Below are 23290 nucleotides of genomic sequence, written 5' to 3' on the forward strand. Positions count from 1 at the left end.
AACCCGGCCCTTTTTGCAATCAGACTTGAAGGTGAGAATCTCCAGGGATCCAGGTTTTGTTGACGTGGATCAATTTAAAGTGGCAATTACTGTAGTCAGATAACAGCTTAAAAAGCCTTTTTACACATAGAAAAGATACATAATCACACAGCATATGGAAGTTCAATTTTCCGAGCCGTAGTTTCAGGCCTTGGAGTGTACCAATATTAAGACCCAGTTTTGAAACCAGATATCATCCAGTTTTCTTGAAGTGTATTGCATTTTGTCATATGACTTTCTATTTTGGAAGTGATTCACCGTGCATATTGATGAAAGGTTGGGTGTCTCACTGTGAAAATGTTTTCTTTCTTCCATAGGTGCAGTACTAAAGGGGGTAAAAAAGTGGTGTGTAGTATTTATTGAATGGCTTTTTGAAAATCCTCTTTTTAAAAAATAGAAAATATTCAGATTTAGGATTCTGGATTCCATAAAGGCCCTTATGCCGGTGGCACTTAACTGGTGATCACACTCATGCATGCTATAACGATTTCTCTCACAAGAATGTTTGAGCTTGCTGCTTAACAGAACTGAAATCCATTACACAGAACCTCATTACAAGTGACATCTAACTAAGATGAACAAAAAGATTGCCCTCATAAATAGAGTGTAGTATACTATTCATGACAGAACAGAGTAATCACTATGAATTGTCGTCTTTTTACAAGTTGTCTCTGACACTGATGGATTTTTTGAGGGGTTCACTGGCTGAAGCAGCCCTTCTTAGGTACAGCATTCAGGAGCTGTAGAAGTTCTTATTGATCGATGCTGTTTATCAAAGATGATATATTTTTTGTTTGTACAGGGTGTGTGTGTGTGTGTGTGTGTGGTATGCATGTATCTTGAAATACTCTCAGGCAAAGGGACAGGAAGACAGGGTAGAGGTCAGCATCACTGCCTGTTTTCAGATGGGGTCTTTTAGAAGTTCTTGAAGGCAACAAGGAGGAGATAAAAATCAATGTGATCAAAGCTTATGGAAAATGTCGAATAAGCAAAGAACACGTGGATCACTACCAGGATAGCAAGAGTTAAAGGGGCCGGACCCTCTTTATGGTCACTGGCTGACTGGTCGGTTCTGAGAATTGTTTAGTAGAATTCTGTGTGTCTAGTGGGTTGGCTGTGCCTGGGAAAGGTAGAGCGTGAGGGCGTGACCACCACATGAGCCCTGTTATTAAAACAAACAGTCAAACGCAGACCCTGGGAAGAGTTCCGAGTGTTAAATTGTGAAGAAGAGTTTTAGAAGAGAATAATGTTTTCCTTCTGCCTGGCATCTTTGTGTGTTTGGAAACAGGCAGGCAAGGCAGGCAGGCTTATGTTTCTCCTATGAGGCAAGGATGTTTTACAAAGGACTAAAGAGATGCTGCTGAGAAGGAAATAGCCAGCTTTAGATAAAGCGCTACAACAAAGGCTCCCAGTTTTATATATCATGGTGTCCATTAAAGCTTAATAAGGAAGAGTCCACTGAACCAGGCTGCTTATGTGTTATTCACAGTCAGGAGAAACATTTAAGGGTGCCCCCCTGAACCCCCTTCCCAAGATGGCATGATTGTTTAGCTTTTGTAAAGGCTTTACAATGAAGATTTTGTTTTTCCGTCTCCTGTGGATCACTATGCAAAGTAGAGGAAAGTAGGCAGAAAATGTTTGGAGTAAATCAACCTGGGAGCCCAGTGTAAACTAAAAATGGTTGGATTGTGCGTCTAAGAAAGTGTTCTGTTTTACCCATGCTAGCTGCTGAGAGGCTGCTTCAAGTATACTGCTCATACTTTGTGCTGGGCCAGAAACTGGCACAGCAGCACCATCTTACAAGATGATTTTAGGTTGTTTGGGGTTTCCAGATCAATAAAAAAAAAAAAGCTTTGTGGTCTGCGCCCTTGTTTGTTTTAAACCAAACTTCCCAGTAATGCCTGTTAAAATTAGAAGATGAAGGCAGGCTTTCAGTGCGAGTTGGGGTCAGGTCAACATTGCCATCTTTTGGCAAAATAAGGGTTAACTTGGAGCTGGGAAGGGGTGGGGGGGGCGAATGAATTATTCAGCATTTAGCTTATCTTTCTGCTTTTCACTTTCTGCTTTTTGGTGCTCTGGAACTGGGGCAGGAGGAAGAGTGGAGAGAGGGAGACAGGAGTTGTGATACTTTGTACACACGTCCCTGTCATTGTTCTGCCTGAAGAGACAGGGCTGGGTTCAAGGCCACATGTGTTCCTGTCATCCTGCACATTTCTGCTCCAAGTGCAATCCGGAGTGTCAGCTCTCCATCTGTCTCTCCTGGCAGGCGCACGCGCCCAGCACCCTGCCTCGGGCCATGCCGCCCCAGCCCCTCTGATGGCCCTCCTCTCCACCGCCCCGCACATTCCAGAACAGGAGGCATGAGCCCGCATCGCGCTCCCTCTTAACACAGAGTTGCTTTCAGTGTGTTACACGCTGGATTCCAGGATGCCTGGTGAGTGAGTCCTCTTTTCTTGCAAGGAAGGAAGCTTTACTTTCTATAATGTGAGGAAAATTCCGACTGCCCCACAACTGCCGTGTGTGTTGGATGAGGGCAGGGAGAGGCTCGGGGGTAACAGAGGTATGGTTGGGAGGTGACACAAAGAAAGCTATCAAAATCTGGATTTAGGGGTGCAGGATATGGAGAGATGTGCCTTTGAAGCTTAGGGGAAGGAAGCCATGGATGTTTGCCTGAACAGTTTACACCGGGGACCAGCTCTGCTGAGAAGTGTTTTCTGTTCTGGGTCTCAGGACTATCATCCGCACTTTCTTGCTGGTTATTTGCCTGTGGAGAGAGTTTTTTAAGATTATGGTAGAATTCTTGGAGAACATCTTTGAAGAGCTGTTTATGTCAAAGAAAATGAAGGCAGCTTTGGCACTAGAAGGAATTTCTTGCTCTAAACCATAGCCCTTAGATGTTACCATGTAAAGTAATTGAAATCGGGTCATTTAGAAGTATGCCGAATTAGTGACATTCCTTTGTCCCTGGAAATTTAGTGTATGACAATTCCCCAGAAAAATATTATCTTTGGAAACTGGAGTGTTTCTGTGATTGCTGCCAGAGGAAGCTGTGTTTGTGAAGCCTGGTGCAGGAGCTGTCTCTACTGCTCTTGAGAACTCTCTAAATTGTCCTATGCCGAATACAGAGAAGATAAAGGCATACAGAGATCTTCCAGCTGGCTGCTGCATGCAGATTATTTGGGTAGGGCAGGCAGAAGAGGCCGTGCTTGGTCAGAGTTTGCACACCTCCCAGATGGTGTTTTGAAACATTATTTGCCAGCTTTCTGAAACCACAGTTGTGTGTAGGTATCGCCAGTTGTTTGAAGAATGTTTTCCCTTTAGGATACGTCTCAGAGTCTGCTCGCATCCTTATTGATATGTGTGCAGAAATAATGCATTTGCCCAGGATTGCACTTCTGTTGTCCTTGTTGTTGTTGCTGTTGTTCAGGGTACTAGGAATGCATAGAGCTGAAATATGGGGAAGTTCAATTACCCCAAAAGATAATAACTGAGGTCTTAGAAAGGTCATTTTAACTCTTTAAGCTCTCAGTTTGATTTATATGCAACATGTAACCGAGGAAGAAATGTACCCTTATTATGTAATATAGAATTGGTGAAGAAGTGCTTGTGTTTTATTTATTTATTTATTTATTTATTTATTTATTTATTTATTTATTTAGAAGACCATTGGAGCACAGCTTCGTGGAAGTCTTATGACAATTCATAAAGTTCTTTGTTTTTATGCTCTTAATAGATGAGTATTACACGGTCTGGTAGCACCCACCAGATTCTGTGATATTTTGGTAAAATGGAACCAAATCTGCCTGTCAATGACAAAGTGGGAGGGAGCTAGTTAGGACCTCTTCTCCTTATTCCTCACATGACTTTTAAAGAAAGCTCCAAAGCACTGAATTGTACTTAAGGCTTTGCCATTGGAAGTTGGCTTTTGTGTTAAGTTGTTAATACCTGACTGGTTCTGTAATAGTGCTTTGAAGTATGGGCTCATGTGTGTGTGTGTGTGTGTGTGTGTGTGTGTATGTATGTGTGTGTGTGTGTGTGTGTGTTTCTGTCTTTCTGATTGTCTCTCTCTTGTCCCGCTCTGTCTGTCTCTCCCTCTCTCCCTCCCCTCCCCCCTCTCTCAATCCCTCCTTCCCTCCCTCCCTCTCTCTCTCTCCCACTGTGTTAGACAACCTTGTACTTAGATGCAGAGACTATCAACAGCTGTGACTGAGAGCGTGATCCAGGATGGCCATACTTGAGCAGATCTGACACTTGGCTATTTTTTAATATCCATCTGTACTTTTTAAAAAATCTAGTATCAGATGGACTACCTCTTAATATGGTTTAACATATTTTAGTCCATTCATGTATATTTATATTAATGGACTTTTTTTTAGATATCTTGGGGGTAGCTTTGCATTTTTTATAAAACAGTTTGTATAGAAGTATAAAAGGAAAAATGTATTTGTATAACCTGGTATCACTTCTTTTTTTTTATTGCCTGCACATTTAAATATCAACTTTCCAATTTATTTATTTGTAGTTCAAGTGTCAGAAGTAGTTCCTTGTCTCAGACTTGATGTAATAATTCTCAGATCTAAGAGCCCTTTTATAAAATTTGGAATCACTAGAAACAGATGTGCAGATGCTAAGCCTCTTCAGACATGTGGTATCCTGGGAGTGGGTAGGTGAAAAAGAAGGTTTAATTTAGGGTTTTGTAGAACTGTTTTGGGAAAATAACATCCCTCCTTTTGTTAGTTGTTGATAACATACTGTTATAAAATGGGCTACGAAAACTCGGAGGAGGCTGAGCATACTTTAGAGAAATAAACTATTTAAAAGTTATCTAACTCACTTAGAAGGAAATATGACTTCACTGCCTGTCAGTTTTTTTTCTCTTTTCTGACAAGCAGATCCTTGTGTTTAAAAGAAGGAAATGCTTTTTATAGAAGTCTGGGAGACCTTGGCATTATATTGTTTCAGGAGAAAGTGACCCTAAGTTTTCTGAAACATTTATATTTTTATCAGTCTTTGTGTACTGTTATCAAATAACATGCGTTGACCTACAGAATGTGTTCAGGACTGTTTCCTTAAAAGGACAGTAAGTGAGCACAGTCCCTGGAGCCCAGAAATAGTGCTGTTCTTTCAGAAGATGGCTAGCGTTGGGTCAGACCACCCTTCTCAATGGTCCTGCTCGCCAGATGTGCCTGGAACTTTTTTTTTTTTTAAGTTCAAGTTTCCAAAAGGGGGAAAAAAAGGTTTGTTTTGAAAATCTGGTTTTACTTAAGACATCTCCATCCTGGAGTGCATTTCATAAATTGCCCACATATTTTTCCTAGCAGAGAACTTAACTGGCTGTAATTTTTAACACATGGCCACATCATGTGATATTTTCAAAACACTTACGCATAGCTTTGAGAAGTCCCTGCAGGAATGATCCATCCTCTCACAGTTGGCCCATTTTTTAACAGCATATCTGCATTTTCCATTTAGGAGAGCTATATATTATTAGCTTACATTTTTGGGTAGTAAAACAGTGCATTGCTGATTGTAAAACATGGGCTTTATTATCTGCTGAAAATTGATTTGGCATTTATAGCCACTGTGTACTAGACTGTTTTTCTGTTTTTAACATCAATGCTTGCAAGCGATGATTTGTGTTTAAAAAAGAGAAAGAAAGAAAGAAAGAAAGAAAGAAAGAAAGAAAGAAAGAAAGAAAGAAAGAAAGAAAGAAAGAAAGACAAGAGAGACCAACTCAAAACAAAACCAGAAGTGAAGTTACCATGGACAAACAACTGTTAATGTCCTTGTAAATGAACATTTGGGTAACTCACCTGGCTATATAATATACACACACACACACACACACACACACACATCTATATATCTATATCTATATATATACTACATATACATATATATACAGTATATACTACATATACATACACACATACACACACATACACATATATATGGATGTGTGTAAATCCTGTTATGCACAAATAAAAACATTGCACTCACCAATGCTATTTTACTTTGCAAGTCAGTTTGCCGTCCTATTAGGCTGACTCTTGCGTTTCAAATAAACCTCATGACAGCTATTCATAAAAAACTATATGAGCCATAAGTTCCCAATTATAAACGTAGATTATGCAGACTTCCGAAGTTTTGACTTCCATTCAAGCCCCCTCTCCACACCCCTGTCTCTTTTCAATTCTTTCCATTGGTATTTCTGAGGGCTTGGCATTTCAATTTTGTATCTTTTAAACAACTTGAAAGTGCTTATTGTTCATTTCTATGTATAATTAATAACCTTAGGTCTACTGAAAAATATTTTTAATCTTTTTTTTCCTCTGAGGAGGCAGGAAGAGGGAGGGAGGGATGGACGGACAGATGGAGGGGGGAAGAGAGAGAGAGAGAGAGAGAGAGAGAGAGAGAGAGAGAGAGAGGGGTTCTTTATAGTTTCTTCAGGTTTCACAGATGTCACATTGAGGTAATGGTTAATGAAGATCATCCTCAGTTGCTTAGTGACTTTCAGAGCAGCCTGGCTACACAAGAGCCTTTTTTCAAAAACAAAACAAAGCAAAACCCACAAAAGGTCCCAACTGTTCATTTTCATTTCCTAAAGAGCATTTACCTAGTGAGCATTATGTAGTTTACAGATGTCTATTACTTATCATCTCTAGGCTGATAACTGATGTTTTCAAAGAGGATATGGTAATTCTGCTATCTGAACAGCCTTTGGGGGTTATCTTTAGAACTAGGTTGATCTTGCGAACATTAGATGTAGAGAGGGTGACATGGAGGCTCACACAGGTGAGGGGGCTTGTCAGGTGCTTCATTCCTGTAAGAATTCCTCCTAGTCCCTGTCCTCCTTAGCACTGCTGCTAAGTGCTGTTTTACTAGAACCTCATTACAGTTACAGTGCCATAGCCAGGCTCTCTCTTTTGTCTTTTATTCCCCCAGCCCTAAATCTCACTCCCTTGTTTTCTTCCTTCCTACTTTAGGATTGTAGAGCGATGTGGGGAAAAACTCCCATGACAGTGGACACTCAATCTGTAGCAAAAGTATTCCTGTAACTTTTTAATTATTTGAAAACTGGGAGATAGGTATAATTCATGGTGACAAGTTTTGGGGGGAAGATCTCATTTTGCAGCCCAGGCTGACATTACACTCCCAGTCATTTCCTTACTTCTGCCTCCCAAGTGCCGGGATGAAAGGCCTACACCACCACACTGGGATAATATATGGCATCACAGCCAAACAAGGACGGGATGCATACTCATGGCTCAGATTAGGTCAGGTATCAAAGGTAACTGAGGTCCAGTCCTTCCTTCTGTTCATGGTGTTCACAGCCTTGGGCTCTTGTGAAAATTAGTGAATCCTGGATATGGGATCCCATAAAGGAACCACAGTTAAGAGGCTTCTCCTTGCATTAAGAGTCAAAGGCTCCCAGGGTGAAGGATGGTCAGTGGGCAGTCAACGGTCATTAGGAAGCTTGCTTGTCCCTTTCTTGCACAGTTAGGAAACTTAACAGTTTTGAATGTGGTGCTCTTGTCCTGAGAATGGGGCATTCTTTGTTGTTTCATTGAATGGTAATTCCTATGTGAACGCTGGATGTAGTATTCTGGAGAACAGTTTCTTTGTGCAGTTGCAGTTCTTTGGTATTTAATTGCAGCTCGGAGGAGTAAGCCATTAACTTAAATGACTCATAACTTGAGAACAATAGGATGTCACACCTGACCAAGTAACAGTTTGATCTGGCTAGCTTTCTCAAACAGCTGTTTGCATTAATTAATATTAATGTAAATGTGCTTTCTGAGAATGTCTTGCTTAATTATGTTTTTCAACCTATAGAGCTGCAATCAAAGGAATCAAGAAGCCCTCTTAATCTCAGAGGGAGCTAGCAAACTACTGTTTCTAGACAGAATCCATTTCTGACAGAACAGAGAGCATCCTGTGATTGAAACCTCTATATGCTGGTCCTCGGGCTAGGCTCTGTACAGACTTATTAATTTTCTTCACACCCCTGGAAATGGTTCCTTTTGCCAAATGATCTATCTGAAATCTAAAGTTCAGATAAATGGAGCAGCTTGCCCTGGGACAAGTAGGTGAGGTTAGATCCAATTCCCTGGTCTACCTGCTAAGTTTGTATTTCCTGTTACCTCTTCGAGAGGACTAGATGGCTTGCGGGTTGATGGGGTGGGGTTTTTAATGGAGGCTGAACATCTGAAGGGGCATGTTTAATGTTGAAGAATTGTCGCAAAGGATATATACTTTTCTGTCTGTCTTTCTGTCTTTCTCAGTCTTTGTTTTCTTTTTTGAGGCAGTGTCTTATGCAAAACCTAATCTTGTGTCCTCCTGCCCCTCTAACTGAAGAGTTGTGTTTATAAGTGTGGCCAACAAGATGGGCTTAAGAAATCTTAAGATCCAGTGTTTCTCTTTGCTGAAATTAAAGGCAGAAAAACACCATTAGCTTGAATAATGAAGAATGATTATGCCTAAGGCAGGCTAAGCTCCTGATGTTCTCAGAATGCTCCTAGTCCTCTTTTTCTTTTATTATTATTATTATTAATTAATTTTGGTTTTTCGAGGCAGGGTTTCTCTGTATAGCCCTGGCTGTCCTGGAACTCACTCTGTAGCCCAGGCTGGCCTCTAACTCAGAAATCCACCTGCCTCTGCCTCCCAAATGCTGGGATTAAATGCATGCACCACCACTGCCTTCCTCTTTTTCTTAAATAAAAGAATTTAATTTTGTGTGTGTTTTGTCTGCATGTATGTGTACCTGCAGAGGCCAGAGGAGGGCACCAGTTCTTCTAGAACTGGAGCTGCAGATGGTTGTATGTACACTGTAGGTTCTGGGAACTGAACCCTGGTCCTTACAAGAGTACCAAGTACTCTTAGCTGGTGAGCTCTCTTTAGCGCCCCCCCCCATTTCTCTTGAAACTGCAATATGAGTAGCCATCCTCCGAAAACTTTCTTTGCTGAATGTGATAGTGCATGTGTGTAGTACGAGCGCTGTGGAGGCTGAGGCAGGGGGATCATGAGTTTGAGGCCAGTTTAGGGTACATAGTGAGAAACTATTTCCAAAACATACAAACAACTAATTTTCACAATAACACATGTGGACAACAACATCATCACCAGAAAAGAAATTGTGTTATTCGCAACCAAATGAAATTGCCTTGGTTAATTAAGGCACCTCCTTTTTGGCTGTTGAGAGAAGGAACCCCAGCTGTCTGTGGTTGGTCTGCTCAGGTGGGTGACTTCTTCTGTTTGGACGAGCAGAAAATTGGAAATTGGATGCCATTCAACACATGCATAGCAGAATGGTAAAGTGTGTGGTTAATAAACATGAGGTTACCGAGTGGTGAGACTGCTGGCATCCATGGCTCTGTTCTCACAGCTCTTCCGTGTGCAGGCAGGGGCACTGTGAGAAGCAGGTAGCTGCTTCAGTTTCTACTGCCATCGAAATAAAACAAACCCCACCTCCACCCCAAACCCAAACCCAACAGGCAGTTAATTTTTTAAACCGTGGGTCGTTTCTTGAGAAGGTTGCATCGGTTCCCACATTTCCTTTTTAAAAGCTAAATGATAAGTTGGTGGGTGTGGTTTCACCTGCTTTGTTAGAGGGGTTCCTTTAATTCCACGTGGCCTGCTAACATCATACAGAGTCCTAGGGACTCAAGAAAGAACGCAGTTTTGAAGGTTAGAATGTCAGGAGTCTGGCTTTCAGCTGTGTAACCGGGCAAACATAATCTTTAGAAGGAAGGCATAGGAAAGTGTCTCCTATGGGTTTTGAGCTGAAAGGAGAATCTGAAAGAATTTCAGGAAGCACACAGCATCTCGACAGTTCAGAATGGGTCTGATGGAGTTCTGTAGGATTTGAAATGCCCAGGATAGCAGCTGCTGGATTTTGAAGCAAAGCTTGACCCTCAGTGTAATTTCATTCTATTGCCTTCCTCGGGCCTTGCTTGGTGTGAGGACTCTCAGGCTATGGGGAGGAATATGAATAGTTGAATTTGAGGTTCCTAAGATAATCATTCATACATTCTCCCACCAGGATGCTTAACCTATGCATAACCTGTGGATAAGGCTAGATCCAAAGCCCTGACTCTGCTATCTTGCTGTCCTATGAAGTGGGCAGTATTATTGCCTCGGAAGGCTTACTTCAGTTACAGTAGAACTCTGGGCCCTCTTACAGTGTAATTTCTTTCCCCCCTCTAGCATTAGTTGTGTACCCAGAACCTAGTGACAAAATATGTTAAAGGGATCAAAAACAAAGATTTTTGTCCTTAGAAACTACTTGTGGAATAAACTCTATGTTCAATGTCTAGACTTCCTACCATATCCTAATAATGGGTTTATAAAACATCGAGAGTGACAGGCCTCAGAGGTGAAGTCTGGTGTCTTAGTTTGGCAGGGTCTGGCAAGCACAAAAACTGAAACAGTTGACAGGAATAGATGCGATCCGTCTTAGACCTCTTTCTGGTCAGTGTTTTTCTAAGGAAGAGTCGTTTAAAGTTAAGTCGTCCCAGATGGATTTGGTACCATTTGCTGTATTGAGGGTACCTGGTCCATTTTCACCCTTGTCTAACACCGTGTGCTTAGATGCAAAACATTTAGCATCTTGGCAGTGGCTGTGAAACCTTTACGGAGACCTCTTGGGGAACTGAGCCATTTTGTAGTATTTTCCAGAGAGCAGACAGTTTTTTTTTTAAAAGTTTCCCAAGGACTTTGTTTGCTTTCTTAAATGTTTATGTTCACTAATTTGTCACCTTTGAACAGCCATGGTTTTGGTGTCAAGCTCTTTTGTTTAGAGGAGGGTTAGTCTGTGTAGTTTTTGTCTTTTTGTTTAGCTTTATGATGAGTTTGTATTAAAAAACAGTTAATACACTGTATTGATGAAATCATTTACCGAATCCTCAGACCATCGAGGGTGTCAGTTTCTTAGATGCGTGACCACAAGCAAGTCGTTTGACTGCCGGCTTGCTCTTCTTTCTCTATGTACTCAAGTAGAAAGACATCGGGGATCTCTGTAATCCCAGGGCTTAACTTTACAGACAGTGGTGCATGTCTGTAGTCCTAGGGCTTGCAGGCAGAAACAAGTGGTGATCAGGAGTTCAAAGCCATCCTCTACGACACAGTCAGTTCAAGGCAAGTTTGGGCTGCATGGAACCCTGTCGTTAAAAGAAAAAGATAGATAGAAACATGTTTGCTGCCTTGTTTACTTGATGGGATGCTGGCAGTGGTGTTGATACCCTTATAAAGCTAAGAGGTTATTATTACCCTGATCTTAAAATAAATGAGAAGTGTTTGACCAACAGGCTCAGTGCTAGTTGGTTGTGCCTGATGAACTTCGTCTGTGTACAAGGGGTTTTCTGTATCTTTCTGTCAGCTGCCCACCCTTTAATTTTGTGCCTACCCTTTACCTATTCAAGTCATCTGTTGTCTTAGAAACCAGACAATCAGACAGACTGGTGGGGCAGATACTGAAGAGCACAGTTAGCCTGAGAAGCTCATGCAGGCTTTCAAGTTGGAATAAATGAGTATTTTTCACTTGTGGTTGGAGTGCAGGCTGTTCTCCCTCACTGACTCCTCTCAGGACATGTCATGTGACTAAGGGTTGCGTGCTGCATACATTTGCCTTTTAAGTTCTGTGCTATTCTGACACTTAGGCCCTTTCTTTGCTACTTAAAATAGACATTATAACCATCACTAATTCACCTCAGTAAAGCTGCCTTTTATGTTAACATCTTGACTTCCTAGTCTTAAGAGGTCCATTCCAGGCTGCCTGTGTGGTAGCACTTGGAGTGCTATCAACAAATGTTTGCATGGATGAGTATATGGATATTGCCTAGGATTCCCAGATATTCCAAAAAAATGAAAGAAGTAATACATAAAGCAGAGTAATTAATGAGGGGGGAATTAAAAATGAAATCTGTAAAAAAATTTTGATACAGTGTGAATTAAACATATCATTCAGTGATAGGGAATGAAGATATATATGTGTTTAGCCATATGACTTTACTGGTTGCTCGTTTCATAATAGTTATAGTGTGCATGTAATGTGTGTACTAATTTATCATTATATTTACTGTACAAGTATAACTTGGCATGTAAGGGTGAACATGTGAAGGCTGACCAGTGAGCACCAAGACATATTTGTAGAAAGATGGAATTCTGGTGTGTGTGTGTGTGTGCACATAAACAATGCCATGTTGTTTATGTGGAGGTTAGAGGATCTACTTGTTTAAGTAGGTTCTGGCCTTCTACCCTTTAAATCCTGGGGAGCAGGCTCAGGTCTCCAGGCTTGGTGGCATGCGCCCTTACCTGCTGAGATATCTCAGTAACTCAGTTTGGCCATTTCTCATTCATTCCTGTTGCCAGTGGAGGATGGGTATACTTTCCCACTCTGCCATCAGGCACACTGAGTAAGATTTTTGCAAAAGACAAATATTAACAAAATATTTTAATCTTTTTAGCTACACAGGAAACTCAGCCAACAGTTTCTCAAATCAATGATCATAGATGATTTGCAGTTTGATAAGCTAGTAAAATTTATCTTGAGTCTCGGGAGACTGCTAGGATAATTCATTCAGTAAATGATGTATGTATGTATATATATATTTTTTTTTCTTGAAAATCATAGTATCGTGTTTTAATGTTCTTGATAAAAGTTTTTGCCCTTTTGTATTTGTTCCTTGTGTTTGTACATTGGATCCTTAGGGAGCCTCTTGATATTTCAGAGGCTGTCAGAGTGTGATATACCTTGTAAAATGATCTTGTTCACTTGGCAGGAGCTCTACATTTCTCTTAGTTTGTGCTTTTTAAAAATCCTTGGCGGGATGAGGTTGGAGAGATGGCTCACTGATTAAGTACTTCAGAACACACACTGCTCTTGCATGGGACCTGAGTAGGTTTTCCAGCATCCAGATCCGGAAGCTTATAACCACTTATCAGTTTAGTTCCAATAGAATCCAATATGAACTTTGACCTCCAGCACTCACACCCACTGCGGCTCTACTGTATGGATTAATGACATTTGCAGGGCTAGATAAGTTAGTGAGTTCTGAGGCCAACGGCATTAGGTTTGGCTATGGAACTTGGTAGGAGCACAAGTTCTCTAGTCAACTGAAGCAGCATGGGTGAAGGTTTGCTTCCCAGTCCTCAAAGCAAATAAACCCTGGAAGGGATCCAGCAGTCTGTGTTTGACGCAGGTTAGGGGATTCTCAGGCATATCCACATAGGAGAACCAGTGTGACAAATAGTGACTTTTGTATCCTTGTGTATTCCCGAGAGATAACCTTGATTTCATCATGTCAGTTTAAATCTTAAGTACAGGAAAATCAAGGAAATGTATTTATCTTAAATGGCATATTAGAAAACTAGGACTTGAATAACTGCAAATACTGGTTATCTAGAGCCTTTACCTCTGGTAAAATATGGAGGTGTCACAGAATGAACCTGACAGGACAGAGGGAGGCACATGTCTCCCGAGTTCCTGAAAGCTTGTGTGTTTGGTGTTGTTTCAGTAATCGGCTTTGTGGTACTCTGGTGTCATGTCCTATGCCCTCGTCTCGTGGAGACCACCTTCACATGATTCACAATTTCATGGAGTTAGCCAGTGTTTTTCAGAGAATGCCGAAGTGGTGTTCACAACAAAAAGCAAGCCGTCTTGAGAATGTAAACACATTAAATATAGGAAGCGTTCTTTATCCTTTTCTGTTCACCATAAATACACACTCAGCAGAGTTAAAAAGTGGTTCCTCCGTCATGCCTGCCTAGGAAGATTGATTTCCTGTGTCTCCCAGATCCTCTGTTTTCTCTTTTGTGCCGGGTAGGCCTTCAGTAAGCGTAGTCTGACACGCTTTGTGCCCTCTGCCTCCCAAGATAAAATAGATTGAAATGATTCCTGGCACCATCTGCCGAGGAAGAGCAGCCCTGGAGGAGGACTGTGTGGAGAGAGAGAGAGAGAGAGAGAGAGAGAGAGAGAGAGAGAGAGAGAGAGAGAGAGAGAGAGAGAGAGAGAGAGGCTGAATGCTAAGAAATGTGGAAGTCTAGGGACGCAGGCAAAGGATTTTTTTTTTTTTTTGTAAAGAGCATGAACATTAATACATCTTCTTGAGGTTTGATGGGACGTGTACTGCCTACTGCCCCATCTGGTGCTTATGATAGCATGGCGTATTAGCATGCTTCAACTTCATAATGTATTCAGGGGAGGGAACATCTCTTGCATACCAATTGAGGCATCCTCTCTTTCAGAACTGCTTTTGAATTTCAATGATGTTTATATCTTCCAAGCTGTGTCTGAACAGAGCATTTCCGCTCTGAGGAATAACATGAGAGAGAGAGACAGAGAGAGAGAGAGAGAGAGAGAGAGAGAGAGAGAGCTCTCCTATCCCTCTGTTAATGTATCTGCCTCTCCTTTTTTTTGATGAAAGCATCAGTAGATTTCAATATTATATTGGTCTATGAATTTATTTATTTTTCTCTTCCGGAAACCACAAGGTATTTGATCACATACATATTGTATTTAATCCTTTCTGTCCTTGGAAGCATATGTATAGAGGACAACTACAGAAGACCACTGCTCTTCACAGGTGAGGCACTTTCTGAGGATGAGTCATCTCGTCTGTCTAATAGTGTATGACGTTGCATGGCACCCAGTGTCCATTGAACAACAAACACTTCTTCAAGGAGTTCATGCTCTGAAAGAGACACATTTAGAGATACCGTGCATTCCTAGTCAGCAAGACTTGTGAGGTGCTCCTCCTTTTCAGACCCGGAATGGGGGAAGACAAAGTTTAAACTGAGAAAGAGATGCACAAGGTAATTTCAGAGAGGGATAAGGCAGCTAATAAAACAGGCTGAACAGTGACTTAGGAGGGGGCAGGGAGGCCCATTTAGATTGGGTTGTCAGGGAAGGTACCTTTAAGAACGTGACATTTTTTCCTGAGATCTGAGTGCCAGGAAGATTCAGTGGCCTAGAAATATCAAATGTATCTCCCTGGAGATGCAAGCATGATTGACATTTAGCCTGGGCAGGGTAGCTTGAACCAAGTTCAGGACTGGCTGCTCCAGTATTGTGAGTTGAGTTGTTGATTTGTTTGTTTGTTTTTGTTTTGTATTTTCCTCTTTTCTCTCTGTGTCTGGAAGGCCATCAGAGACTTTAAGCTAGTAAGTGACAGGATCAAAATTGGTTTTTCAGAAGATAAATTGAGCTGCTTCTGTGGCTTCCATTTAGTAGGCACCCTCTATAATGGAAGGGGAAGATGAGTTTTAAATTCCTCCAGGTTCACTGTTAAATTGGCATTAGCATGGATCATTATTTATTTTAATCACTTGGATTGGTTAAACAGTTTTTGAGGCATAGCCTCATGTCCAGGGTGACTTTGAACTCACTACATTCTCTCCGACTTCATGCGTTTCCTGTCTCCACTACCCAATGCTAGACTTTAGGCATGTGCCACCACACTCTGTCCAGTGTGTACTGCCGAGGTACACAATCATCTCTTGGATTTCAGCCTAGCCACGTTCTTGGTGTTTGACTCTGAGTGACCATTTTACCTCCTTTGTCTAATGCCATCAGATTTTCTAAAAAAGAAAATGTATGCCCCAAACCATAGGATTGCTGTGAAGAATCAAAAGAGGCGATTTTCTAAAAGCCTCATGCCTAGGAAGTGTCTGCCAAGGATGCATTCATTCAAATCAAATATGGTTTGAGGAAATACGTAAACAGTTCATAGTGTACTGTTGGTAGCATTCAAAGCCAGGGATAGAAACTAGATGCTGCCTCTTACTCATAACCTGTCTTGTGAGTTTGAATATTAGTATTCTTGATTAGCATTTTATTTCAGAATATGTACCAAACACACACACACACACACACACACATATTTTTCCCCAGAAGTTTTTTTATAACATAAAGAAGAAGTCAGATTGCTTTTTGAATTGGTTGCATAAAAGATCCTATAAAGATTTTAAATTAACATAGTAACTGCTTATTAGTTATTCGCATGGTTGTCAGCTACTAGCCTCTGAAAGAGCATTCTTTCGTACAACCAAATAAATACAATATCTCTTAGCTTTTGAATAAATAATGTGCTTAATTTCAAGAAAAAACTCTTCATCATTTTCATATTCTATGAAGTAGCGCTTAGCTTAGTTTCTGTAGCATTGTGCTATTGGAGGTGGAGGCAGATCGAATATCGAAATAGAGTTAATGTTATTCTTGCCTTTGACTTAAGTACTAAATATGTGTGTGTGTGTGTTGACTAAATTGTTACATGATTGTTTTTGGTGAGATTGTTTTGGTTATATGATTGCTTTTGGTATTTTATTTTTTGTATTTTCTCCTGAAATATTCAGAGCAACAAGTCATGCTTGAGGAATGTGGAGGGGGAGCCAGCGTGGGTGAGTCATGCAGGTTTAGTCAGCACTTCAGAGATTCTTGAAATGTTTTCTGATGTCCAGTAGCACTCTACGGAGCTGGTAACATCTGCATGTTGTATGAGAGAAATCACAGTGACTGCTGTGCACTCTTGCTGGAATGCATTTCAGAGAGTGGGTAGGCAGAGTGAGAAGACTGGCAAGAGGGAGTCATGGCTGAGAGGAAAGCATCTGGCTGTTGAACCAGAGATTTCCCGTTTCCCTTAGTTAAGTGCTAGGTGATGGTGGATGTCTTTGAGAAGGGAGGGGCTTGGGAACTGTGTGGAGACTTCAGAGGGGACTGTGAGCCATTGCCCTGTGTGAGGCTGTGTATGTCTTCCTGGAGTTGTCTGTCCATTTCCATTCTCCTTTTTAAAATGCCTGTTGCAGAGAAATAGTAGTAGTCATTTTCTTGAGGAAAAAGAAAGATCAGGGCGCTCATGGGAGACAGGGACATTCACCAGTCTGAGCTAAGGTATACCCGGAAAGGGCCTCCAGTGCGACCTGTGTGGTGTTACTGTCCCAGACTCAGGTAAGAATTCATTTAGTTGTTTGTTTTGGGTGGTTTAATACTACAGAGCACACTGCCAGATTTCTCCTCTTATTGGTAAGGGCTGTAATCATGCCTTGTTAAATATCCAGTTTATAATCGTCGTCCATTTTAGTTACTTGGCAACTGTGACTTTCATGTTGGCTGGTTTCTCCCACCTGTTTTTGAGTTTAGCAGTACTGGAAACAACTCTGTTACCTTCTCAATGCCCAATTTTCTGGGCATTTCAAGACACACTAGACACAGTCATTTACAGAAACTAAATATGTCACATTCAAAAGACCAGGCTAGGTTTCAAATGTATAGCTTTCTGTCTGTCTTTCTTATTCTTTCTATTCCCCCTTTTGTTTCTCTGTCTCCCCACGTGCCCAACAGGTTCTCATGATGTAGCTCAGCCTGTTTTAGAGCTAACCATCTACTTGAGCTTCCCAAGTTCTAGGTCCAGCAGTATGAGCCACAACGAGGCAGGGGACAATTTATTTACCTGCCTTTGCTCCTCCACCCCCACCTCTCCACCTCCATGTTCTTTTTATGCTATATTTTACATATATTACAGCATTGTTAGGTATGGAAATGCACAGCAAGTTTTAGTCATTGTAAAGGCTTATTGTATGCTCAGGTGCTTAGTGACAGTGTCAGACCACCAATTTACTACTGAAAGGAAGTTAGGGGTTATATAGTGTTTATTGATTTCTCATGGATGCTGAGGAAAGCAGAGGCCTTTTGAGGTCTGAAAAAACAAACAGACTGTATGGGATGCTCATTTATGCAGTATAGATTCATTGTAAATGTTTCCATATGATGTGAATTGTTTATTGAAAATAGATCATTTGAGCTGTTTTGCTTGGTGAACAAGCCACTTGGCAAAGTTGCAATTGTAGCACTGTATGAACACACTGACCACATGATCTGCTTCTTTGAATCTTTCTTCATCTGTGCAACAAGGCTTTCTATTATCTTGCTTTGCTCAGAGTGCTGGAGATTGAACTCAGGGCTCCCCGTGTGCCAAGCATGTACTCTCTGCCTGAGATGCAACCCCAGCCTTGAGTCTTAACTTGAATGAGTTGTGTATCATCTTTACTTAAGGCATTGTGCCACCCAGGCTCAGCTCCTGGACTTGTGATTCCTCTGTTGTCCATCTGGGTCATGTAGGCAGGTGTGCAGCAGATGTTGTTGGAACTAGTAAGTCGATTAAGTAAGTGGGAGCAACATTGTGACATCGTTGTCCTGAGATGACCTAGGAGGCAGTTGGAAGCCAGAGATCTGAGATGAAGAACTCTTAATCATTTTTAGGGCCTAGTGCAATGACTGTTTAGTTTTGTTTGAACATAAATATGGTGATGAATGTTTCAGAAAAATGTTTGTAGGTCAGTTTTGTCAGATCTCTAATTTATGCTTTCTTTGTACTTCCTGAGTTCTTAATGCCTGACACTTGTCATAGCCACTGGGACGAGGCATGGTAGGTAGAATTTTGAATTGTTAGTTTCTTGTGTGTGTGTGTGTAAATGTAGTGGTCGGACTCCCCCTGTAAGTGCTTTTGTCTGCCAAGGCAGGTAAAAGTCCTTGCTTTCATAGACTTAACATTTTATTGAATAGAAATAGACAATACTTCACAGACACAAAATAGCAGAGGATTTGGGCTGTATTTGTAATTATTTTGAAAGAAGCAAGAAGGAGAGTGCAGCCCAAGAGGTCAGGGTGCAGACTTTGTTCGGTGCTTGAGATGGGCTTGAGAAGGGAATTACAGTGATGATCTGAGTCAAGCGATGGGAAAAGCCACACAGCTACAAGGTATGGATGAGCCAACCAGGCTGGGAATGAGATGCAGGCTGATGTGTGGCAGGGATGGTTTGAGGAACAGAAAGAATAATTCGTGGATGGACAAGACATCAGGGAGAAGGCACGAGAGAGAGTTCCTTTAAGCCACTGGAAAGAGTTTTCTACCTAACAGGGAAACCTCATTCTGAATGTTCTGCCAGTTCCTTGGCTGTGTGCATTCGTATTCCCTGAATGATGTCATAACGTCAGGTGTTGCCATGAGATGACATCATGTCAGGGATGTCAGGGGCAAGACCTCTCACCATGGTGTGCGGTTATCGTTAGTTATTGTTCCTTGTGTACATCTTGCTGCCATTTGTTTTAGTTATTGTCATTGGATCTGATTTGTTTTGTGTTTTCTGGTCCTTTGTGTGGCTGAAAGAATAATTGAAGTATCACTTTGTGTGAGCTAAGGCTACACGCTAAGTCTCTTCAAAGCCCTGGCCACTACACTACCACAGGCTATTCATAAAGTACTTTGTAAAATCTAACTAGTACAGCCATTACAAAATGGGCTTTGGGGACAGAAAGGAAATTAATAATGAAACAACAATAATCTCAAAGATTGTTGTGAAAAGTACGGCTTTAAGGAATCTTGTTTTCAACTCAACAATGAGCTGCAATGTAGATTCTTTAGGTTCTGAAGTCCTTCCTAGTTTTTCCTAGCCTGTACAGTGAGGACTGCCAAGGTAGCTTCCCTGTAACTATGAAGGGGCTTACACTGATGTATTTACCCTTGTACCATCATGATGTCATATATGAGTCATACATGATATCCAAGCATACCTCTTTTCCCTTGCAAGGCAGGGAAAATCTGAAGCACTACGTGAGTGTACATGTGGGCTTGTAAAGAAGAAATAGCTGTGTTTCTGAAAGAACAAAGGCCGTGGTGTCAACATCCTGTTTAACTCAGGCACGCTTAGTTTAATTATCTGCATAATTTCCTTCCTCACATTTAGGCTCTTTAGACATTATGGCGTCCTCTCTCATGATGATGGAATTATAGCTATGTAAGGATTATCTCTAAGTATAAATTAGCTTCAGAGATTGCATGCTAGGATTGAACCTCTTATTTCATTTTGTTTTTATTTTTATATTTTGGTGTTTTGTCTTGGTATTTGGGCTTTCTGTAGCTAAGAATGGGCTACAGCTCGCCATCCTCTAGCTTGCTAGCCTGACCATGAATTGAATTTAATGTGAAAACCACTGAGTTTTCCTGATCCTAGGAAAAGGCTTTGCTGAAGACTCCAGGAATATAAAGATGGGAAGAGACGGTCTGTCTCTAAGTTACTTAGAGACTCCCGGAGTCTATAAAGCTAATATAGGGATTGTTTCTGCAGACTGAGAACAAATTTCAAGAAGGGAATTTCAAGCTCAAATCTGTGTAGGAAGATGTTTAAAGCATGGAGGAATTGAAGAGTGAGTTGTAGATTCACTGAATGAATGTTACTTAGGGGAAAAAAAACCTTTGAACAAAAGTCCAGATGCTGTATACATCTTGACCCTGGGTAACGGGCAGGGCACTTGATTTTAGTTGAACTAGGAAAAGTCAGCAGGGAGAATTGGTTTTTCTATAATGATCTTATCCACAGGTTGAATTTGATTTTTTTTTTAAAGGATATAGTAGCCGTGCTGTAGACACTAACTTGGGTGTGAGATTGTAACCTGATAAGTAATTTAAGGCAGAAAAATTAAATTGCAAATATCTTCATATGAGTAAATGACTTTGAGAAAATGGAAACTATATTAATGGTACTGTTAAATTTGTATCAGTGCTTAGAAGTTAACTTTGGAATTGATTTTTTTTTGTATTCTTTCCATTGCGTGTAAGCTTTTATCTCTTATATTTTCAACACAGTATTTATTCTTCTGTTAGACATCACAATTTTACCTGTATATCTATCATAGTTAGGAGTCCCTATCTTTTCTGGATACCCTACTAAGACTACCTTTCATTGCTTCCTTTGTTAAGTTGTGTATGGCATGCTCGTAGAATCCATTGACTCCTGAGTCTCCTTGCTTGCACAACATGGGCTTGCAGGGAGAGGTGATTGCAGCAGAAAAGAAGGTGGCCTTGCCTGGTGTTGTGATGCATACCTGGGAACTCCCTACACTGGGAAAGCAACCACAAAAGGATTCTGCTGCCATTCTGGGCTGCATCATAAATTCCAGTCAAGTCTTTCTACCTCCTGAAATCACAACCCTTTCCCCCCAAAAAGCCGAGACTTTGTGCTCAGACAGTTGGGTGTCATTTCCAAATCTGCCTGTTGTTTATTTTATCTCGCTGCCTCTGCTTCCTTGGTCTGGTCCTCTTGAGTATTCCGTGCGCTTACATATTGTGCTTCATGAAAGGTTGGCAAAGGGTGTTGATAATGCACCTCCCCACTAACTTCAAGAACTTTCTTAGTGAATATATGAGGGACAGTGGTTTTTGGTTTCACTTTGGTCACCACCTTCACACTGCTTATGTTTTCATGCCTTGAGAGTCTGTGAGAAACACAGACAACTCAACATCTTCTTGGTCCTGTGAGCCATGTTTCCCTATAGATTCTGCAACCGGGACTCCTGGTGGCCTCTTCATCGCCACCTTTCCTGAGAATTTGCAGGAATCACATGTCTTCACACTCATAAAAATGTGAAGAATGACAGCTGTCAATCAAGGTCTTTTATCAACAACCAAGACTAGACTTGCCTTTTGCTCTACCTTTTCCTGTCTTACCTGTGTCTCTACCAGTTTCTTATAAGAGAATAAACCCACTCACCCACCCACACATCCACCCACCAACTCATCTGTCTGTGCTTCCCCTGACCCATCACGTAGTCTATTCTTGATTATGCTTACATAAAATGTGACAATTATATAAGGCAAGCAAGCACTATCTGACAATTTTCAGCTAAGGAATGTGTGGAATAAAAAATATAATGAAAAAGAAATTCAGAAATTTGAAGTTCAACTTAAGGTTTTTATGATTATAATTATTTAAATATTACTGTTTTAATAAGGTCTTTTTAAACCCCAAAGGAAACATAATTAAAAAATTAAAGATGTAACATCTTTCATTTAATATTATGTGTTTGTTACTATAAAACTATGAAATCATTACACTACTTTTTATTTAAAATGTTATGTTTGGGGCTGGAGAGATGGCTCAGCAGTTAAGAGTACTTACTGCTCTTCCGAAGGTCCTGAGTTCAAATCCCAGCAACCACATGGTGGCTCACAACCATCTGTAATAAGATCTGAAGCCCTCTTCTGGGGTATCTGAAGACAGTTACAGTGTACTTACATATAATAAATAAATTTAAAAAAAATGTTATGTTTGCCTTTTAAAATTTATTTATTTAATTAATTAATGAGTCCTCTGCTGCATATACATCCGGAGACCAGAAGAGGGCGTCTTAAAGATGGTTGTGAGCCACCATGTGTTTGCTGGGACTTGAACTCAGGACCTCTGGAAGAGCAGTCAGCACTCTTAACCACTGAGCCATCTCATCAGCCCCTAATGTTATGTTAAAAATTATGAGGTAAACAGTTTCTTACCGTGTTGTGTTCATTTTGAAAGGGTTGTTGTGACTTTTTATTTGAAGCAGTGTCTCATGTAACCCAGGCTAAGCTCTGTTCCTCACCATGTAGCAGAAGCTGGCCTTGAACTCCTGATCTCACTTGGCTCCACCATCCAAACACTGGGATCACAGGAGTGCATAACTATGCCTGACTTGATCATTTTTTGAGGAGATTCCACCCAGTTAGTTTGGGGACACTTGAGGATATCTCAGCTAATCTTAGAAAATGGATGTCAGTTTTCTTAAAATAATTTTAAAATTGAATAAAATTAACTTTTTGGAGAAATGATTTTTTTTTGGGAAGGGGTGGGTTGCTCTATAATCAGGCTGGCAAAGAGGTCTGAAAATGTGGATTAAAATTCTTCCCTAGAGCACCCTGTTTTCCATACTTACCCATCAATTTTGTACAAAGAATTGCATGTTCTTGTGAAAGAATCAGGAAGTGGGCAAGACCGAGTGGTCAGTTATCTGGATACAAACTATAAAGATATACACAAGGAGGAGTAGGGGGAATACCCTTATAATAGATTGTCAATATAGTGGTTTCCTTAGCCATGTGTCTGCGGCACCCATGCCTCAATCCAAACCTCTTAAATTGTTCAAATAAGGAGGCAGGAATGCTCTTAGTCAGCAGTTGCTTATGTGTGTGTGTGTGTGTGTGTGTGCGCGCGCGCGTAAAGAATGTCCAGATCCCCAGCTTGTAGCTTCAGCTCCTGTTTACTGGATTATGTGTATATTCCTGGCATGAGTACTTGAGATTTATGTTTTTGACTTAATGACAGACACGTAGCTGCACCGGCAGAATTGTAGTAAATGATGCTAAAATTGCTATCAGGTGCACAGAAAGTGGAACATAATCAAAAGAAAGGGTCAACCATGTGATTGGAACGTGGGGTTGGATAATTAGGA

At 40.9% G+C, this 23290-nt stretch overlaps 1 protein-coding gene across 1 annotated transcript in view; it reads left to right on the forward strand.

Annotated features, from left to right (window-relative positions):
• The first annotated feature begins 2349 nt into the window (after positions 1-2349).
• Runx1t1 (RUNX1 partner transcriptional co-repressor 1) overlaps positions 2350-23290 on the forward strand; it is a 110565-nt gene continuing 89624 nt past the window's right edge. The window contains exon 1 of the mRNA XM_052176108.1: positions 2350-2473. Coding sequence (XP_052032068.1) covers positions 2467-2473 — 7 coding nt within the window. The 5' untranslated portion in view covers positions 2350-2466. The remainder of the gene's footprint in view (positions 2474-23290) is intronic.

Source organism: Apodemus sylvaticus, chromosome 3 (assembly GCF_947179515.1).
Source record: "Apodemus sylvaticus chromosome 3, mApoSyl1.1, whole genome shotgun sequence".
NCBI classification, from domain to species: Eukaryota; Metazoa; Chordata; class Mammalia; order Rodentia; family Muridae; genus Apodemus; species Apodemus sylvaticus.